Genomic DNA, 19,655 nt, shown 5'->3' on the forward strand with positions numbered 1-19,655 from the left:
AGAGATGTAATATCAATCCAGATGCTGATGATCAAGCTGACATGCCTACGACTGATACCATCTACGCCTCACAGGCTTTACAAAACCATACTCTCATTTACGGCAATGCTGTGTTTTTTCTATTTATGTGGTGCGGCGCGAGATCTTGCATAGCGATGGTGTTTGGGAGATATTTTCAAAACTTGACCTCCCAGGGAGCAACAGGGCAGGCATATTTTCTTGGAGAGAAAGGGGAGCTGAGCACAATCCATGTTCACATGTAACACTACAATCCTACTTTAGTCAGAGATCGCCTGGCGTTGAGACGAGAAGAATGAAAGCAATGCGCAACCAAGCAGTATTCGTTGGACTGGAGCCAATGGGTTTGTTCATCTGTTCGGAAGGCGGGGAGAGAGAGGAAGTCAAAAGTGGTAGCTGGGCGGCGACAGCGATGATGATTGATGATGATGAATGAGGCGCGATACGGCCCGCATAAAGGGACCAGGTCAACCGAAACTCTGGGGGAGGGACCGAACCAGACAGAAACAAGATAGACAAATCTTGACCCTTATCCGATGATCTATCTCTTCTTGGATAGAATGCCACAATGGTTATGAGAGTTTCGTCGTGGGGAACAAGCGCCCAGCCCAACCCAATCCTATCCCAAAGGCAATGCAGAATGCAGAATGCAGAATGCCAAAATTCAAAATTCAAAATGCAAGATATCTTTGAAAGCTTGATCAATGAAATAAACTCTATCAAAAGAACCCACTTTGAGCTACCTCTACCTAGTAGGTAACTCGGTAGGCATGTCCCGGCTTTTTATACGAGGACTTGGACTTGGGACTTGGGAGGCGATGGGTGTGGTGTAGTGTGGTAGATAGAACTGGTGTGTGTGCCGAGTATTTAGTACGACAACTCTGACGACCCTTGTGCATGTCCCGAAAAGCAACGACATTTTACAATTAATACTTGTGCTTGTCTACGTACATTTGTACATACATACCCGAGGAGCGTTTACTTTGCAAGCGCTGGTTATGCGTTGTGTCTTGTCTTGACTGATTTTGTCTGGGCCAGGATGGGTTAATTTGACCCTTTGTTGATCACATAACCCGACAAATCTCTCTGTCAATATTGATGTGTTGATCAAGGTGATCACCTATCTAAGTTTTTTCCCTTGACCCTCTGAACCTCGTGTACTTGTGAAACTCTTTGACCCTCGCTCCTGACCCTGACCCTGACCCTGTTCTCTCGCATCCCTTGCGTGCTTGCCTCTGAGATCCATTGTAAACGAGTCAGAGTTTGTTGTGAGATAGATTGAGTGTATACCAACACCAAAACCCACACTAAAATCAACATCAAGATGTGTGTAGTGTCCCTGCAGAAGACCCTGCTACCCTGCTACCCTACTACCCTGCCACCGTCCCTGGAAACCCTGCCCTGTCCATCTCCCCAGCGAGCGAGCCAGCCGTGCGCCACGCTATGTCCTCGGTATTCTCGCCTCAGCATGCAGGCAAGGCAGGCAAGGGCAGGGAACAGAAAACTGTATCTCACAGCACAAGTCAGGCAGTCCCCTCCTCTCCACCACCTCAACCCCTCTTTCTTTCCGACTCCCTCCCTTCTTCGCAAGCCACAAAGACTCAAAATGGAATGGAGTGGACGATCTTGCTCGCCTGTTGTTCTTATTCTTGTTATTGCATGCAGGCAGGCTAGAAAGAAACCTTCAACACGCTTTTCGCCGGTTGTTCCCATTTTGTACATCTGTCCCATTTTGGAGGTGTGCATAGGACCTAAAATACCTTTTACACTTCTCGGTAGGTATTGACGTACAGTATCTATCTACCTGCACTACCCGTCCTAATCAATTGACCAAAACAGCCTTTCTCACCAGAAAAGGGGAAAAACCACAAAGTAACATTTGGTAAAGGTTGTTCTCACAGGTCCCTGTCACTCAAGCTCTTCGAGGAGGGTCCTCTGATTTGGATGCTGATGTTGATCCTCCTTCTGTCCAATGCCCACATCGCCTCTCCATCTCCATGGTACCCGTTGTATAGACAGACAGCTGGAAAGAGTTACCGTAGCTCTCTATGAGTAGCTCTGACTTGCCACCCCTTTACCTCGTACAGTGTCTCTGACTGACCTTGTCAAGCCGCCCTAGCACATCGCATCCTAGTGAATCTGTGGCACATTATTGAAACAGTGCTTGCGTCTTCTCCCATCCTGTTGTCCTGGTCGGGTGTCCACGCTCAAACCCGACGAACCTGGTTACGCTGGCATCAATGCCGGTCGGCGTGGCATGAGAGCGTTCAGCGCCCATATCGCTCGCTTGTCAGTCTCGCCCATATGCCACATATCCGTATGCCTCAGGTATCTTATCGCGCCCTCTCCTACTTTTTTCTTCCATGGTCCTTCAGGTCGGTCAAGATCGAATCTCCGGGCTTGGATCCAAATAAGGGTACAGTGCATGCTGTCCGTCCATATACCGGCCTTTCTCTCGACAGATCTTGACAGCCTCCATTTGTTCGCGATTAAAACTTGTCGGCACACCCCAAGCCATCTTCGCTGTGCTGTAACGAAAGATGAACGGTGGTATATGAGTGCGGCTGTGGTGCTGGTCACCCCCGTCAAAAAGTGCTCCGTGATCAGAAAGACTGGCATCTTTGGGAGGGCAAAACCGCACTGCTCGTCTCTGGAGACATACACATACTCTCGCCCTCGCTTCAAAGTCTTGAGTGTCCGATTTCTGATCTCCCACATTCTGGATCACTTCGAGTCTCCAACTTCGAGTAGCTGTGTCTGCAGGTTGTTTCGACCTACCCGCTCACTCGCTCTTGTCTGTCACCACTCGCTTCCCGCCTCCCACTTGGATATTTCTTTCAAAAGCCGGTTCGGGTTCCTCTTTCTCGCTCAAATTGATCCTCTTTCCCTTGCCCCATCCAAAGCCATTCGTTATAGCCCGGCCAACCGTGCACCCCATCACTACCCCCCAGATAACCGTACAAGGCCATTTCTGCCACTCGCGATCCCAATCCAGCGCCATTGGAATGGCACCCACCCATCCTCCTACAAAGCTTCCCACTGTTGCGCCCCATACGCCTGCTGAGTCGAACGGGAGCCACGCGGCCGCAACGTCGCGCCATGCGAGGGAGGAGACGCCGTGGGTGTAGAATAACGGCAGAAAGCCGAGTAGGGAGACATGGACAGAGAGGAGGAGAGTCAGGGGGAGGAGAGAGGTAGGGTACAAAGGCGCGCCCAGGACGAGCGCGATTAAGCTGAGCGGGAGAGGCGGTAGAGTGAACGTGAGGATCAGGGAGAAGAGCGTAGGCTGTATCAGTTGTCAGTCAGTAGTCCAATCTCGAAGAGCCTTGCTAAGTCGGAGAGGGTGGAAATGAAACAGCATGAGTATGGACTGGACCACAACGCGGCAGAGAGCACCCATTGTAATTGTAACATATGGAAAAGCAAACTCACCATGATCCTTGCACCCCAGCTCCCTTCACCAGCTGCTCCTCCTGAGCCTCCCTTGCCAGCACCATGACCGTGGCTCTTGCCAATGCCTGCCCCCCCAAGGTTCTTCTTCCTCAAACTTCCACCTCCCACACCTCCAGACACTTTGGCACTCTTTGGGCTTTTCTGCGCCGGACTTGCCGTGCCTTCCACAGCGGCGCCATCTGGTGTATCGGACACCCAGGACCCAGCAGCTGGCAAGCAGACGGCACAAAACAGACACTGCAACGCCGCGACGACGCCCAGGTCGCTCAGCAAAGTGTTGAACGGGTCTGCAACAAGGGACGACGCGCGGAGATAGTAGTACAGCGGGACGAGTACGGTGTGGACGTAGGAGTAGCGTTTTGCGAGCGAGGAAGAGAGCAGAGGAATAGGATAGGTGGTTGGCGTGAGCAGGCGGGCTTTGCTCGACGGTTGCGCGGGCGTAGGAGGCAGGAGATGGGTTAGAGAAGTCGACATATTTGCTAGATCCCTATGAAAGAATGTCGAGGAAGTGTCGTTAACGAGTAAATGCGAGAAGAACAAAACAGCCAGAGAAAGTTTCAAGGCATTGTATCTAACCCGTAGTTCCAAACGGATCGATACTTTGCTACCGTCAATGTCTGCAACTTTGGACCTTTGAGCATGGGCATTTCGCTTGGCGGGCTTAAACCTCAGCCTTGTAGCCTTGCAGGTCTAAACGCATGGCTGGCTGATATTGGCACCTCTGGTGCCCTTCCAGGTTGGTTCACTCACAGAGCTCGCGAATTGTCTCAAGTTACTGAAGTTACTCCTGCTATACTCGAACAGTTCGCCACTCTTTAGGCCGTATGTATTCGTACATAAACACTGTTGCCTTGCTCCACTCTTAGGAGCTCCATCACACCTGTATGGGGTATCTCATGCAAACAGCATCCTCAATGTAAAGCTCCCTCAGCTGAATGCCTCCGTCAAAACAAGGTTGGAAGGGTCGTGTTTCGCCTTCCAATGGCAAAGGTCCGATGAATATGGTACCGAGAAAGTCAAACAAGAAGCGAATTGATGTATGAAATCTCAATGAATGCAACGCAAACATCAGTTGCGGCTCATATAACTGCCACTTGCTGTGAATCCCTTGCCGTCTCAAATGTATCACGTTGTTGCTCCCGAGGGGTTTCGTAGACGTCCTCGAATCCTTCTTCCGCATCTGAATCTTCTGTCCCACTAAAACGAGATATTTCCTTGGGCAAATGGTCTAATTGAAATGGATGGGTTCGATGCAGTGTTTTCATTCGAGTTGGCGTGCCAGACAAGTTCTGCTTTGAGTCGGGACTAGGTGTTGGGTATGGTTCTCTGATCGTCGCGTAGACCGGAGTCCTCATGCTGTCCATTTCCTTCTGGAGTTCGGATACCTGCTCTTCCAGTTTTTGTCGAGCCGCCTTTTCCTCTTTCATCATTTCCAGCAAAGCCTCAAACTTTTCAGGAGGAATATGAATCGACGACGGCGAATTCCCTCTTGAACGTCTGGGCGACCTCCGTCTCGCGGTCGCGGGTCTGATCGTGGCAGTTGTGGCTCTGCTCGCTCTTTGAGGATTGAACACATCATCGACTTCTGGAGAAGGGGCCGGTGACTCGCCAGGAGAAGACAAGAATGTAAAATCCCGAGCTTCGCCAGAAGAAAGATAGCTCAAATCATTCGACGATCCGCTTGTCAAGGTCAAGTTCGTCGTATTGTGAAAGAACGTGTCCGGCATCGTGCCTTGACCGAATGGTTTCTGGTTTAACCTCGGATTTGGCAAGTCGTTGCCTTGGAGCTTGGCCAACGCAAATTCAAAGTCGTAGAGCTTGATCTCTAGAGTGTTGACTCTCTGCTCCAGTCCGATCTCATCCCGCTCTGGACTTCCAAGGCCAAAGTCAAAAGTCTGCATAGGCTCGACGGTGGAACGACCACGCTCCGATTCCGCCATCGGGTTGTCTGATCCCAAGACGTGTGTGGGATCTACCGAGATCGATTGGCCACTGTACACAGGAACAGGGTTTTGGATGGCGCTATTGCGCCAGTAAGCAATTTCACCTGCTCGGTCACGAGTGGAAGGGCGTTTATCGCTGCCTTGGTGAACAAGTTCGCTGAGGGCGTCTGCGCTCCTCGATCGCCGCTTGAACTGACGATCCGAGACACCATCTTCCTTTGACCTCTGTTCCACTGAGGACGGTTGCGGTTCTGGCCAGTCAACAACCGCAGGCACGAGAATTGACTGTATGTCGCTGAAGACGAGACTGGGTAGAGTGTTGCGACGCCCGCGCCGCGGAGGAGGGGGTAAGCTCTGGTGAACAGCTTCAACCTGAGGATATGGATTGGAATGTGAAGTTAGCGCGGCTCCTCGCAAGTTTGTGTCTGATCCCAATTGGGGAGCCGATTCCAGTCGTGTCCGAATCGGCTGCTCTGTGACTGGTTTGAGATGTCCCGTATCATTGTAGTGAAAGCCACTTGTATCAGTGGGTACGGATCTGTGTTTCTTGCTTGAGAACATGCGCCTGAGCGTTGCGCGCAATCCATTGGGCTTCTTCTGGTTCAATGATGCCTTGGAAGGAATGGAAGACATTGAGCTCTGATTCAGTGATGGCCCAGCGGAAGTACGAGAGCGTGTGTGTGGCGGAAGGTCACTGACATGTCGCACATGGGTATCCTGCGTCGCCGTACTTGCCCGTGGCCATGTGGTGTCGTTATGTCGCTGTACCGACAGATGTCTGGCGGGTGGCACGGTGCTAGTGTTGCTGAAGACCCCAGACTCATCGAAGGGAATGGGATCTGATATCTTCAATTCGCCACGGCGCAAAGCAGCGCCCGTGCTGGCCAGGGACAAAGACCCTGATCCCTTGGCTTTGTGGTTGGGAGAGGGCATATCGCGAGATTGCGAGGCCTGAGCGAATACTACCTCCCAGAAATCACCAATTGCGCAACATCAGGACTGGACGAATGACACCTGAAGGTGTGGCATCATGCTGATGCGCTGTGGCTTGAAATGTACCCGCTTCACAGACTGTCAACAGACATTGGGAAGCTCGTATCGATGAGTGCTATCCCTGACGGTCACAGAAGTGGCACAATTGCATCTGTCACTGAGATGTCAGCCGCGACAACTGCCCTTGCTTAGATCTCCGGAAATCTGGAAGTCTACCATAGGTTTTTCTGGAAGATTAAGATTAGAGCCAAAAGTATATCTAGATAAGGCGGCAACACCAGTCGGAGGCAGTGGTGAGAAGGAACAGTGGGCCTGAACAACTGCAGGGCCAATGATGACTTTATGAAGGAGTGACCAGGGAGTTGGAAGACAGAAACGGTGCACGGAAACCGAAGGTAAGGCAGACTCGAGACGGACAATGGGGCGAAACAGGAGGAGTAGAGTCGCAGGGTCGCAGAATTGCAGAATTGCAGAATTGCACGATGGTAAATAAGGGCCGAAGCGGCTTTGAAGAGACGAAGACAGAGCTGCAAGCACGGCAAAGACAGCAGTGTCTTGGTGTGTAGTAGTCGTATCCTTGTAGATCACAGAGTTGGTGTTGGTTTCGGCATCGCTTCGACCCGCATTGCTCTGGCAAGCTTCGAGCTTCAAGCCTCGAGGCTACTCTGAAGGGTGAAAGAGACACGACGCCAACTCAAAAGAAGAAAGTATGACAATCTCTGGCGTGGCCTAGAGTGACAGCTGGCCGTGTCCCACTTGCTCCGGTGTGCTCACAACATCCATCCTCTTTTTGTTCCCGTTTCAACAGCGGCGGAATTAGACAGCGGATGATGACTTGGACGCAGGAGATCGAGTCGGCGCGGCGCAATAATGGAGGGGCAAGGTCCCTGATGGAGACAAGTCATGACAAGGATGGCGGTGGGTGTGAAGCAGAGTGAGCCAGGAGAACCAGAAAGACAAGAAAGAGGAAATGCGGGCGTCAAGGCTGGCAGGCTACTGACCAGTAGTGATAGAGAGTGGCCGACGCGCCCCAGTCATTCATTCGTTAGCCTTGGAGGGGCTCCCTAGGCATCACTAGGCCTCACTAGCTCGCGCGAGTACGAGGGAGGTATTCTCTAGGAATGCCCCTTCTCAGCACATCCAAGCAACTAGACTCCAAACTGCGACGCCAGCTACCTACCTCTAAGTAGGGGTTCAGCTCACTAGGGATTTTCCTCGCCGTGCCCATGAAGGATCAAAGACATCGAACACAGGCACCACATCAGCGAGAAACAATTTACGTTCATCGTCTCCAGCCAAAGAAAAGTCATCTGCCAGCCCCCAACCAACCATGATCCGTCCGCGCTCCCTCGATCCACCTCCACCATCTTGTTCATCCCACTAACGAACTATCGACATCCTGACGTGCCGGTTGACCGCAGCTGGTATTGCCTCGTTCTCCCCCGTGACTGGTCAGCACCAGTTCGTGCGCTCCCGCAGGTGTTGTGGCACCTCGTAACCATCCGTGTGCCATCTCACCGCACAATCCTCCCTCTCGTCTACGCGCTGATCCCGCTTCCCTCTTCAAAAAAAAATACCACGGGGTCTCCGGAAAGCTGAAAGAGACGGCTCATCCAAGGAGGACGGTCGAAGAACAAGTGCGACCACCTGGTCGGACGCTATCCGCGCCAACTATACCCCGTCCAGCATGACCACATGTCGACCCTCCTCTAAGCTGGCCAGCCCACCCCTTCCTATTCTGCTCAGTCCATTGGATTCAACATGACTACCCCTGCGCCATGCAGCGATGCAAGTCATTTTTAGCGCGGAAATACCCGTTTGCGACTGAGCTCACGCAGACGAAGCCGCTCACGTCGCGGTTTCGAAATCGTACAAGCGAACTTGAAGGGTAGTCTGGGACAGAAACATGTCTCTCTCTCTCGGAAGCACACCGGAAGTTACGCCAGAAACCGTCCAACAGTCATAAGCCTAAATAACACCATCATCGGAGATATCACAACGTGCACCGGTGAACGCTCAGGATGTGGTAAGGCTGCCCAAGGTTTGCTGTGCAAAAACAGGAAAAACAGCGGCGTGTCCGCTTCGCCACGAGTGTCGTGTTTGGAGGCCCCCGCTCGTTGCTACTCAGCACTGATATGGCAGGGAATCCTTGAACTCATGATACTCGTAAGAGTACTCGGTACTTTGCTGACCCATTATGAAAGGCGTCTGCTCTCGAGAAGCGTGAAATCGAGCTTGATTGGCCTAACCTTGTTCTCTTTTACATTCACGCAACGAACCCTTATCTTGGCCCTTTGGTCTGGCTACTCTTACTCGTCGTTGGGCAATGCTTCCTTTTTCGCCGAACAGAAACCACAAACCCTTTCTTTTCTCTCTCGGCTTCCTTGCGCAATCGAGGCTCGACTCGTTCGCCGCTGAGAACAGATGTCCCCACCATATACATGGGTGGCATGGCATATTTTCGGCCCCATGACGTGTTCTGTGAGGATTTTACAGTGCAGTTCGTGGTGGACGCCTGATTGATCCTGTCGCAACAACGGGGCCCGTGGACACAACCATCATGACACCGGCTCTGTTCCCGTTCGCGCAGATACAGCGTGCGATTGACCTCTCAAGGCGCCCAATAATGCGAACCCGTGGTAGGGCCGTAATTGACGAATCTCGAGTCGATTGCGTGGTCAAATCGGAAGTGCAGTTGTGACGGAGCACTCTGGGCTATCATCAACCAATTGCTGTTCAAATCCTGCTTTATTTGCTGAGGACATTCCACGTCAGACCTGTCCCTTTGACATGAAACTGGCTACCGGGCTCTTTCGTATGCGTTTCAAATGTACCTGAAAGCAAACCAATACGAGATGTGCCTCCCACCACTAACCAAGTTCTTTTGCCAGCTTTGCCGACATTGGGTTCCAATGATTCAGGGCATGAGCCCGATTGTGCAGATTCTTGAATTGCAGGACGTTGTGTAACGACACAAACTACCCGAGTTCCAAATCCTCGATGTTTGCATATCTCAGGTCGGCATGGTCCTCCAAGAATTTCATCCACTTCTTCAAAAAGGGACTACCTCGAGAAACGGTCTCTGAATCGCCAATCACGCACAAATGGCGTTTCGGTCGGGTCATTGCAACTAAAGACCGCCATTGTTAGATACGCTGCACACAGAAGACTCGATCCAGGCTGCAGGGTGCTCGTGTCTGCGCAAGTCCAGAGGTCCAACAATCATAGGCTCCCAGAAAATACACGCAAAAGCGCACAAAAACACAGACGACGATAGCATGGGGAAATTGGACTTACCGTTCAACCTCCTTTTCTCTCCCAGGAAGCCCACTTCCTTTTCAGCGTTGCTTCTGACCAGACTGACAATGATGGCTTCCTTCTCTCGGCCTTGAAAACCGTCCACACTACCCAATTCGAGGTTTGGGAACTTCTCCTTGAGCAATGAGCTCAGAAGAGCGAGCTGAGCGTTGTAGGGTGTGACGACCGCTATGTCTTCGTCCCTAACCCCAGCCTCGACCAGATTCTTTACATGCATGGCAGCCACAGCCGCTTCCATTTCATTGCACTTACTGTCTCCCAGCAGGGTCGATTTTTTAACCTGGCCACTCGCGTCGTCTTCAGCCTTCTCCGGAAAGTCACCTCCTTGAGTGTCGAAAAATACAAGTGGTTCGATTGTATCTTCGGTCTCTTGTACTTCGTACGGCAGATCTCTCAGCAGTCGGGACTTGACAGCATCGGCGGCGACAAGCTTTCCCTCATATAACTCATCGCTGGGAAACCGCATTATCTTTTCGTGCATTCGGTACTGCGTATTGAGCAGCCTCTTGATCCCAGATCCATGTCTGGCCAAGAGTCGGTCAAACATTGTTGTTTCCAAGGACCAACTTTTCGCTGCCTTTAGTTCTTGATCCTTGACAGACAACTTTGCCAGTTCTTCCTCCAGAGTTTTGATCCTTGCTCTCTTCTCGTCCTTGTTGTCTTTGTTGTTATCTGCGCTCTTGACCGTTGGCGGCAACTGTAGATGATCGCCCGCTAAGATCAGCTTTCTCACGTTTGCTCCTCCGAAGACCAGCGGGATCCAGCATTGTGGCTCGAGAGCCTGGCTGGCTTCGTCAATCACCACGACGTCGAAGGCTTGATTGCGGATTTGGTGGCTTCCAGCACCGTGCAGTGTCGACAGCACGACTTTGCTGCTCGTCACAAGTCCATCTATACACTTCCCTTCTCTCTCCCGATACTCTTTCCTCAAGTCTTTCAAGTCGGCGTAGATTGCGCGCCGTTCGCGTGCGTTGCGAGTCTTCCGAATAGAAGCTTGCTTTGTATCCATTTCCTTGCGCACATCGCTTACAATCCCCGCAGCTTCGCTCGTCCGCGTCAACACCTCAAGCGAGTGGTTCAAAACACTTGGCAAGAGGCGAGCCGGATGACCTAGGCGGACGATTGGTGTACTTGGGGAGGTCAAGGAAAGACGTTCGACAATGTTGTCCACACTGATGTTACTGGGTCCGCACACCAACACACGTTGATTACGCTTGAGAAGCTGCAGGATGAGTTCGATCAGTGTGTATGTCTTCCCTGTTCCAGGAGGACCGTGAATGAGAGCTATCTCCGGTGCGCAGAGGGCGAAACGGACGGCATCTTGTTGGGATGGGTTCAATGTCGAGTCGAAGAAATCGACTTTGTCCGAATGAGACGAGTCAGCTGTGCCTGGAGAAGAAAGCCCTAGGAGCACACGCTGCAGCGTTGTGTACGACGACTCGGGCGCTTTGAGTAGCCTAGTAAGGGTCTGGTTCATTCTTCAGACACTACGGTCAGCCGAGCCTGGTTTTCGAGAGCCACATGGAGCAGAACGTACCTCCTGTAAGTGACATCGTTTGCCAGTTTAACCCTGTACAACGAATAATCAGTTCCTTGGTCAGTGTGAGTCTGTAGCAACCCTCCCAGAATTCAGGCAACAGTGAAAAAACGTACAGCCACAGTTTTCCGTCCGGGACCTCTTCAACATTGTCGCTCCCTCCACCCTCCTTGCCCAGGGCAACCCACACAGCCCTCTGCCCAACCCGGACCACCACGCCCTCAACGCCCTTTCCCTTGAGCTCAGCGGCTTCCTTCTTCCTCGCCGTGCCTTTCGGGGTCTCTCCAACGCGCACGATATCCCCCGTCCGGATCCCGTGCTCTGGCAACTCACCTCTGGAGTCCTTGCTGATGACCGCGGGATCGAGACCGAGCTCCACCACACTGCGTCCCCCGAGCCCGGTCTTCAGAGAGTGGACTGAGAGGTTGAGGATCGCGAGCCCGGCTCGGGAAAGAGTCGTGGGCGACGTGGATGAGAGCAGGAGGGAGGTCTCGGCGACCTCGGAATCTTGCTCGAGGTTGACCAGGTGAAGAAGGGTGGTGAAGAAGGCGGAAGGAGAAAGCGTTTCGGATGCTGAGGGTGCCATTTCTTCTCCCCCTTGCGACAGATTTCCAAGAATATGAACGTTGTTCTGATAGAGAGATGGAAAAGGGTGCGATATCAGACCGTGATAGCCTTAGCAAATCAAGTCGGGCGTTTGTGGAAGAGAGTGGTCTTCTCTCTTAGCCTTTCGACGTTGAACGCGGACTAGTGCTAGCTGTTACCATTGCTTCTTGTATTTGCCACTGATCTCTATCCCGACCATAAGTGTTGAAGCTATTTTGTCCGTGTTATCTCTTTTGGTGATGGTATGAGATGTGGGTGAGGGAAATCTAGCTGCGGGGTACAGGCAATCGAGGGATGTTCAGAACGGATGAAAGCACAGAAGGGCGATTTCAAAAGTCGTGGTCACGTACTCTCCAAGTTCCGGCTCTGAAGGAGCGAGGCCGCAGCGGAGAAGATTGGGTATAGGAAGAAGGGAAAGAACAGCCTTGTTGAAGACTTTTGTTGATAGGTGGATGGAGTCATGAAATGCAGCCTTGGCGCTTCCAGCAAATATCTCTCTCTACATACAGCTATGTACATAGATAGCAGCTCTTTTTCTGTCATTTCTCTGCGAAAAAGGGAAGAGGTACCCGGCTACCCTCTCGACCACGTACTCGCACGAAGTACCGGAATGCTGATGGAAGAAAGATATTGCCTCCAATTACAATCTAGGATCTTGGATGAGCCAACGGAATACTCACTGTGGTGAGACCAGATGTCGGCCCGTTGTATCCTACAACAGGGGCCCTCGGGTCGCTCATAGCGCAGAGCCTATCGAGGACACGGCTACAGGCTTTTTGCCATATATGACGGCACTGTGGCAATCTAGGTCAGTCTCATGGATTGGAATTTGATCCTTCACATACCATGGCCAATAGGTATATCGCTTCGTCGCCGTGAATTCTTTGCGCACATCAGCAAGGAATACCTGGACCTGTTCCGGCTCCCAGCCCAAGCAGCGCGTAAATATGGCAAGAGTCAATGCTTGGATACCGTCCAACATTGCGTATAGTTGATACACCCCCGCCTCCTTCAAACGTGGATCGGACAGCCACCGACCGATTGGGATCTTGAATGGCTTGACTACCACGTCAACGAATCCAACCTCTCTCATCAATTCTCCTAGTTTCTCAAAGTCCAGGTCAAGGTGTCTTCCCATGCCAGTGATGCCTTGTCGCAGCAGACGACACCACTCGTCAACAGGGTTGTCTGGTCTGATGGGAACGTGGTCGCTCCGGAGGTCTGTGGGTCTGTGGTTAGATCATGGATCTCAAGGTAACCCCTTGGCCTACAATGTCTACACGAGCAGATCATGCGTTAGATTCGAGGCGTGCTCGGGAATTGGCCACACTTATACTGAGTAGGATGTTACATGAAAGCCTGCCGGAAGACCTTTGGTAAATCCGCGATACTTCAACTGAGTATGAATGGGCCGTATATGAGATCGAAATGGTTTGAGGCCACGTCCACTTATCCTCGACATTGTCCATCTCCCACTTGACATTGGGTGGAGCGACCGTGGGTTGGATAGGGCTCAGGTCAACACCTGTCACGATAGTCTCTGGGTGCGCGTCGGCGACGTCGATGGCCCACGTTCCGACGCCGGTGCCCAGGTCCAAGATATGGTGGAGGTTCTTGACAGGCGCATAGAAGAGCTGGGAGCCAGCAGCAAGAAACATTGCCCGGTGTTGTAATTCCATGCGTTCGTGCTCGGCAGAGTCGTTGGGCATGAAATATTGGCCTTCTTTATATGTATGGTATGTCCGGCCGTTCCCGACCTTGTATTGATATATACTCGACCGAACTGACTGAGTCAAGATTGAGTCCTGCTCGAGGCCAGAGTCCTCGGTGTCGTACTGCTCTTATCATTAGTTTGAGCTACTGATGAGACGTTGGACAAACCCCAGGGTCTATTTCCAACTCGTCGCTCTCTTGACCTAGTCGACTGGCGCCGGCATTTGAGTTTGTCAAAGAAGCCATGTCCATCTTTCTGCTGAGACTCCTGAGGACAAAGGGACGAAAGGGAGCAGATCCGGGTACATGGTGGCGTCGCAACTCTCGTCATTCAACAACAAACCCCTCTTCCACCGATTCGAGGGCCGCGGTACGATACGGTGTAGGGCTGGGGCCACACTCAAGGCCCTCTCCCAGAGCAGTCTAGACAGAGTGGCCGACAATATGGGAGGGAATGGACAAGCAAAGCATATTGCTGGGTCGGTGGATCTGATCCAGACCGCATCTTGTTATCACCAACAATGATGTTCGCTTTCCCTCCAACATGTAGGGTTTGCCTTGAACGAGGGATACACCAGTGACAAAACTGGAACGGCAATTAACCGAAGGTGCCTGGACGATTGTTAGGTACTTGGACGAACCGAGCCAACAAAGCAGCCATGGACCGAGCAGATCCCCGACATCGCCTGAACTTCCACCAACAACTGGCTAGTATCTGGACGACTTGCGAGGGGGCACATGCATTCGTTCCATCTAATCGGTAAAGGCACAAGAGTTCCCCTCTCTATAAAGGATCAACAAACTTCTATCCATTTGCACCTCAAACTTTACACATCACGACGGCCGTACTTGTACACAGCCACTTAAGCTGTCAAAGCTTCGTCGCAGTCTAGGTGTTTATCCCCCAGAATGCTGGAGCAAGTCACTGGTACGCTGCAGGTCACCTTTACCAAGATCCTGGCCCTTTCCGCTGTTACCTGGTTGGCGTGGGCCGTCGTCTCAACCCTCATAGCATACAGCAAACTACGACATGTCCCTGGGCCACCGTTGGCTGGCTTCACGAATTGGTGGTGGACCAAAGCCGCAGTCTGGGGGCAAGGCCATCTTGCCTTGAAAAAAGCATGCGATCGTTACGGTATGAGACAGGTTTCCAATCCCTCGGGAACGACAGGGTGGACAAGGCAGGTTCTAACGAGCCGGTCCAGGATCCATTGCTCGGATTAGCCCGTCCATGGTGGTGACGTCGGATCTCGAACTGTATCGCAAAGCAAATGCGCACAGGATCAACGACTACTCGCGGGGCCCGTGGTACAGGGCATTCAAGATGGACGCTGAGCGGGAGAACCTTTTCACCGAGCTCAATGACGAGAAGCACTCCCTCATGCGTGCAAAGCTGTCTCCGGGGGTAAGCACGAGTATCACTCGGCATTGGTTCAAGACACTAAGCTCGGTGACAGTATTCAGGCAAGGATAACCCTGAATGCGAGCCCAGTATTGATCAGGTAGTCATGGACGTCGTGCACCTGGTCAAACGGAAATATCTGTCGGTGGGATCCAACATCAAGCCGCTCGACTGGGCCCAATTGGCACAATACTTCACCCTGGACGTGATCACATATCTGTCCCTTGGTGAAGCATTCGGGTTCGTTTCGGACGACACGGACAAATACACATATGTGAGGTCCATGGAGGACAATTTCCCCATCATGAATGTCTTTTCCGCAGTGCCGCTGCTGTCAGCCATCGCGAGGATCCCAACGGTGCAAGCGAACCTTGTGCCTTCACCGAAGGAGAAGACCGGGCTTGGGAAGGTCAAAGCGTGGGTCATGCGGGCAAAGTAATTCACAACCCAGCTAAGACTAACACAATTGCAGGGTCGCTCGGCAAATCATTGCTGGCCGTTTCTCTGGGGAGAAGGCGGGCCGCTATGACATGGTGACTTCGTTCAAAACCCATGGTTTGTCAGAACTGGAGATCTCGGACGAGTCGTTGTTCCAGTTGCTGGCGGGCTCCGACACGACGGCGACCATCGTTCGCACTGGCTTCCTCTCAATCTTATCAAATCCACATGTATACCGCAAGCTCCAAGCGGAGGCACTGGCCACAGACATTGGCTTGGATAAGGTCATCTCATACTCTCAAGCACTGAGATTGCCGTATCTGCAAGCTTGCATTAGGGAAGCTCTGCGACATCATCCGGCTGCGGCAGGCTTACTCCCTCGAGTCGTCGGTGCACAAGGTGACACACACAATGGCGTCTACCTCCCTCCTGGCACCGAGGTCGCCTTTTGCGCCTGGAATATGCACCGCCATAACACAGAGGTATACGGTGCAGACGCTGAGATCTTCCGGCCCGAACGCTGGCTCGAGGCGTCTCCTGAGCGTTTGGCCATCATGGAAGAGGCGCACCATCTCGTCTTCGGCAACGGCAGGTTCCGCTGCATGGGTGAGAATATTGCGAGATTGGAACTGAACAAGATCTTCTTCGAGATGATCCGGAGGTTTGACTGGAGTTTGGTTGATTCTGTACATCCAATCAAGAAGAACACGAACTACGGATTGTTCGTGCAGAAGGGCATGTTTGTCAGGGTGAGCGAGCTGGACAGCTGACGACGGTGGCCCTCTGTATGTGAGAGTTGTCAACGTAGACCGCTATATACTTTGCGGAACATTTTGTCGAGCAATCTATTTTGTCTACCTACGAGTAGGAGGTAGGTACATAGAATAGATGAGAAGCTGATTTGTCATGACGTAGAAAGTCGGACGAATTCCTCGTCATTTGAAATTGGTGCGGAGCAATAATAATACCGAGCACAAAACCGCACAACGCACCTGGCCACAACCCCGATTTTCATTTTCACTCATGGCTATTACATGCTGTTTTGATACGTTCCTTCCATGCACAGGCAGTGCTGAGCTCGTCTGAGCTCGTCAAAGCCGGCACTGCACTATGAGATGCTCCTAGGGCTTTGAAGTCCATCGATAACTCTCGTCTTCTCTCTGTCTCCTCGAAGTTTTTCGCTTTGTATTTTCTGCGTACGAGGTGCACCTTGGCTGAACTGTCTGTCGTCTGATACCAGATCATGGTGCTGCCAAGTCGCTGGGTCTAAACGTGTTTCTCTCACGGGGGCATTGGCTGGCGATCAGGATAACCGCTCTCTACGTCTACTTACAACATGACTTCCACAGAAGATTCCCAGAAACATGCTCCTTCGAACGGAGATACACCCGCACCGACACCGGCGCAGTCGTGGACATATCCCACACGAACCTGTCGACTCTGCCTCGAAGAAGTGCCCGCCACAGTGACTCTCTACCCTCCCGGTGTCCCCCGGGCCTTTCAACGTCCCGTCGTCGAATACAAAAATGAAGATGAATACGGCCGGCTTATCAAGCCGTGTCATTGCAGAGGAGGCATGCGGTACATACACGAGCTGTGTCTAAGGCGGTCCCGGACAGAGGGTGTGCGGCCCGGCTCGCTCTGGAAATGCCACGAATGTGGCTATCAGTTCAACTTCAACAGACTCACCGTCCAGAAGTACCTCGGCAGCAAGACAGCTTCGGGGGCTCTGACGGCATTGGTCATGCTACTGTTTGTGTTTCTTCTCGGGTTTATTGCAGATCCCATCCTCAACCTCTACACCGACCCCTACGAGACGATCGTGGGCCACGAGGATGTCTGGCAGGCAGTTGATGTCAATGACTCGAAAGGAAGCCTGTCAGGCTGGGCCCAGCATTTTATAAAAGGGCTGGTCTCGATGGGCGTGCTTAGCTTCTTGAGAACCATGATCCTCAACCCTTTTCAATGGTGGAATCTTAGAAACACTGGCTTTGTCACCGGCAGGGTATCTGGGAGATCTGCTACTGGTCGGGACCGCGCAGTCAACGTCAGCTGGATTGTGGTGGTGATGGGAATCCTGTCGGCATCGTATTTTTTCTACCAGTGGGTGCAAACGATCATTGGCAAATCACTCCAACGCATAGGGAACAACATCGTTGACACGCAGCTCCCGGGCGATGACGACGATATCAAACCTCCGCCAGGGTTCAAGTTTGAGAACAGCTCTCCGGACACTGCCAGTTCGGAGGCAAGTCCGCAACAAGATGACAGTTCCCCAGCAAATCAGCTCGAGGAAGCAGCTGAACCAAAGCATGTGGACGCGCCTCGCATCGCACCAGGTGTCATGCCGGGGACTTGGGGATCCAGCGCCTACAGTTCGGCCTTGGATGATGCTCAGAGGCAAGGCTGGTCGTTCCGAGGACTCTAGCCATCTGCTTCGGGGGCCCCTATGGGTGCAGACTGCGCTGCTTGTGATGCTTCCCATTGCGAGGGCTATCCGTCCGACGACCCTGCCAGTGTAATATATCTGTTGAATGTTTATCTCTATCTCACCATCGCCCAACTTTGAGTTGTCACATCTGTTTCAGTGAGGTGCCAATCAGTCAGTGCGCGAAGAGCAACAGCATTCCGCCTCCGAAATGTGTCGGCGTCATGTCTTCGCATCTCATCAGGCGGTTTGCCAGGCCAACAACTTCCCCCAGAAGCAGCTGGTCCAGTCCATGGCCTGCGATGGGAACAGTTGGTAAATCCATGACATGTGAAACCAGTATTATGAAAATCATGCCTGTGATGCCTTCGATGGTGAGGCAGTCAGTGAATATGATGAGACACCAAGAACGACAATGACAACTCCATTTTCTACTTGTTCTTGCCTTGCTGCTTCTGCTGTTTCTATCTCGATGTGACTTGCACTTGCTTTCGTCCCTTATCGACCTGATCGTTGCTTCCCTTGAAGACTGCGTCTCGTTTTCCTCGATTCCGAGTCTGAGACCGCCTCATCTAGACTTCATACATTCATGTCCTGATCGATAAAGATCCTCGCTCAACCATGGCCGATTCTGCTGAAGCTACAGATACTGACCTCTCCGCACTGTTCGACCGGTATCCGGACATCAACTTTGACACGACAGGGGACATCGTCTCGAGTTCTGAGATCAGTGAGCATTTCTCATCACCAGGTTCAAACGCTACAGACCATGATGACACTCCTATCTCACACGATTCGACTTCAACCGCCCACACCACTCCGCTGCGGCCCAGTCTTCGCTCCGCCGAAATACTGGAGTCTCCGACACTGGATCTGTTCCTCGAACACGTTGCCAGTGCTGATCTCCCATTGACATGCAAGGAAGCATTTGAGAGTCTTGCACGAGCAACAGCTGGGCTCGGTTGGTTATTGGTGCCTACCGATGGTGATCCTGCTGGGGTTCATGTCGCTTGTAACAAGCAGAAGATACTCGCCCTGTCCCGATTCATGTCGGCGCAGCTTCGGCAGTCAGTTGTCAATGTCACCGAACACATCAACAACGTCGACTTTGTTAAGACGCGGGCTCCATTCACAGCTGACCTGTCGGAGGGAGATCTTTGGTGTATATATCGACAGCGCTCGGTACTCCTGACATGGTGCGTATCCTTACGAATCCGGAGCAGGAGATGCTGATGACGGTGCAGGTATACCGCATTACCCTGCCGGACAGAGCAGACAATGCTGGAAGACCTGACTCATGTCTTTGATTCCTACGTCTATCACCCGTTTCTGCAGTTGTTGGGGATCGAACGCGTCGATATTGACGTGCAGGTGGCCGTCAATGGCCTCTACGACGTTCTCATGACACTGCTTCACCACTACGCCGTCTGGATGAACGAAATGAAGGACATAACAGTGAACTATATGCGACCGCTAATGAGGCGGATACGGAGGTCTCCACAGATACTCGGGACGATATCAGAAGCTGAGGAGCTCGGCGAGGCCGTCAAGGCATCGATTGGGGATTCAGAGGCACCAGGCATGCAACCACATAACGAGCGAGTCATTCAAGAGCTCAATTTGAGTGTCAGTCGACGGAGAAGAGTCGTTCCTCCGAGAGTCAGACAGAGGTATCGGCGTGAACACACCGTGTAGGAGTATCTGCGAGACCCGGCCGTCCGAAACGGGACGGGCTCTTGCTATTCTCTAGTGAAATTAGGAGAGAGGTCGTCTGTGCATGTCCAGCCAGACACATTACCACCAGCA

General features: G+C 52.2%; 7 protein-coding genes across 7 annotated transcripts; 3 read left to right on the forward strand and 4 right to left on the reverse strand.

Annotated features, from left to right (window-relative positions):
• Nucleotides 1-2,800: 2,800 nt before the first annotated feature.
• Z517_12293 (uncharacterized protein) lies at nt 2,801-3,945 on the reverse strand (the record flags this gene model as incomplete). The annotated part of the gene is made up of 2 exons (XM_013422707.1): nt 2,801-3,304; nt 3,451-3,945. The coding sequence occupies 2 exons, from the start codon at nt 3,943-3,945 to the stop codon at nt 2,801-2,803; spliced, it is 999 nt and encodes a 332-aa protein (XP_013278161.1).
• A 605-nt stretch (nt 3,946-4,550) lies between these two features.
• Z517_12294 (uncharacterized protein) lies at nt 4,551-6,047 on the reverse strand (the record flags this gene model as incomplete). The annotated part of the gene is made up of 1 exon (XM_013422708.1): nt 4,551-6,047. One exon carries the CDS (start codon nt 6,045-6,047, stop codon nt 4,551-4,553), a length of 1,497 nt encoding a protein of 498 aa, XP_013278162.1.
• Nucleotides 6,048-9,385: 3,338 nt separating this feature from the next.
• On the reverse strand, nt 9,386-11,848 carry Z517_12295 (uncharacterized protein; the record flags this gene model as incomplete). The annotated part of the gene is made up of 4 exons (XM_013422709.1): nt 9,386-9,537; nt 9,705-11,203; nt 11,263-11,295; nt 11,379-11,848. The coding sequence occupies 4 exons, from the start codon at nt 11,846-11,848 to the stop codon at nt 9,386-9,388; spliced, it is 2,154 nt and encodes a 717-aa protein (XP_013278163.1).
• A 756-nt stretch (nt 11,849-12,604) lies between these two features.
• Z517_12296 (uncharacterized protein) lies at nt 12,605-13,827 on the reverse strand (the record flags this gene model as incomplete). The annotated part of the gene is made up of 4 exons (XM_013422710.1): nt 12,605-12,662; nt 12,714-13,089; nt 13,205-13,703; nt 13,750-13,827. The coding sequence occupies 4 exons, from the start codon at nt 13,825-13,827 to the stop codon at nt 12,605-12,607; spliced, it is 1,011 nt and encodes a 336-aa protein (XP_013278164.1).
• A 663-nt stretch (nt 13,828-14,490) lies between these two features.
• Nucleotides 14,491-16,191, forward strand: Z517_12297 (uncharacterized protein; the record flags this gene model as incomplete). The annotated part of the gene is made up of 4 exons (XM_013422711.1): nt 14,491-14,716; nt 14,787-14,986; nt 15,039-15,400; nt 15,456-16,191. 4 exons carry the CDS (start codon nt 14,491-14,493, stop codon nt 16,189-16,191), a joined length of 1,524 nt encoding a protein of 507 aa, XP_013278165.1.
• A 566-nt stretch (nt 16,192-16,757) lies between these two features.
• On the forward strand, nt 16,758-17,849 carry Z517_12298 (uncharacterized protein; the record flags this gene model as incomplete). Its single annotated transcript, XM_013422712.1, has 1 exon — nt 16,758-17,849. One exon carries the CDS (start codon nt 16,758-16,760, stop codon nt 17,847-17,849), a length of 1,092 nt encoding a protein of 363 aa, XP_013278166.1.
• A 621-nt stretch (nt 17,850-18,470) lies between these two features.
• On the forward strand, nt 18,471-19,544 carry Z517_12299 (uncharacterized protein; the record flags this gene model as incomplete). The annotated part of the gene is made up of 2 exons (XM_013422713.1): nt 18,471-19,045; nt 19,094-19,544. The coding sequence occupies 2 exons, from the start codon at nt 18,471-18,473 to the stop codon at nt 19,542-19,544; spliced, it is 1,026 nt and encodes a 341-aa protein (XP_013278167.1).
• Nucleotides 19,545-19,655: the final 111 nt, after the last annotated feature.

The sequence above is a fragment of the Fonsecaea pedrosoi genome (assembly GCF_000835455.1).
Source record: "Fonsecaea pedrosoi CBS 271.37 unplaced genomic scaffold supercont1.9, whole genome shotgun sequence".
Lineage (NCBI taxonomy): Eukaryota > Fungi > Ascomycota > Eurotiomycetes > Chaetothyriales > Herpotrichiellaceae > Fonsecaea > Fonsecaea pedrosoi.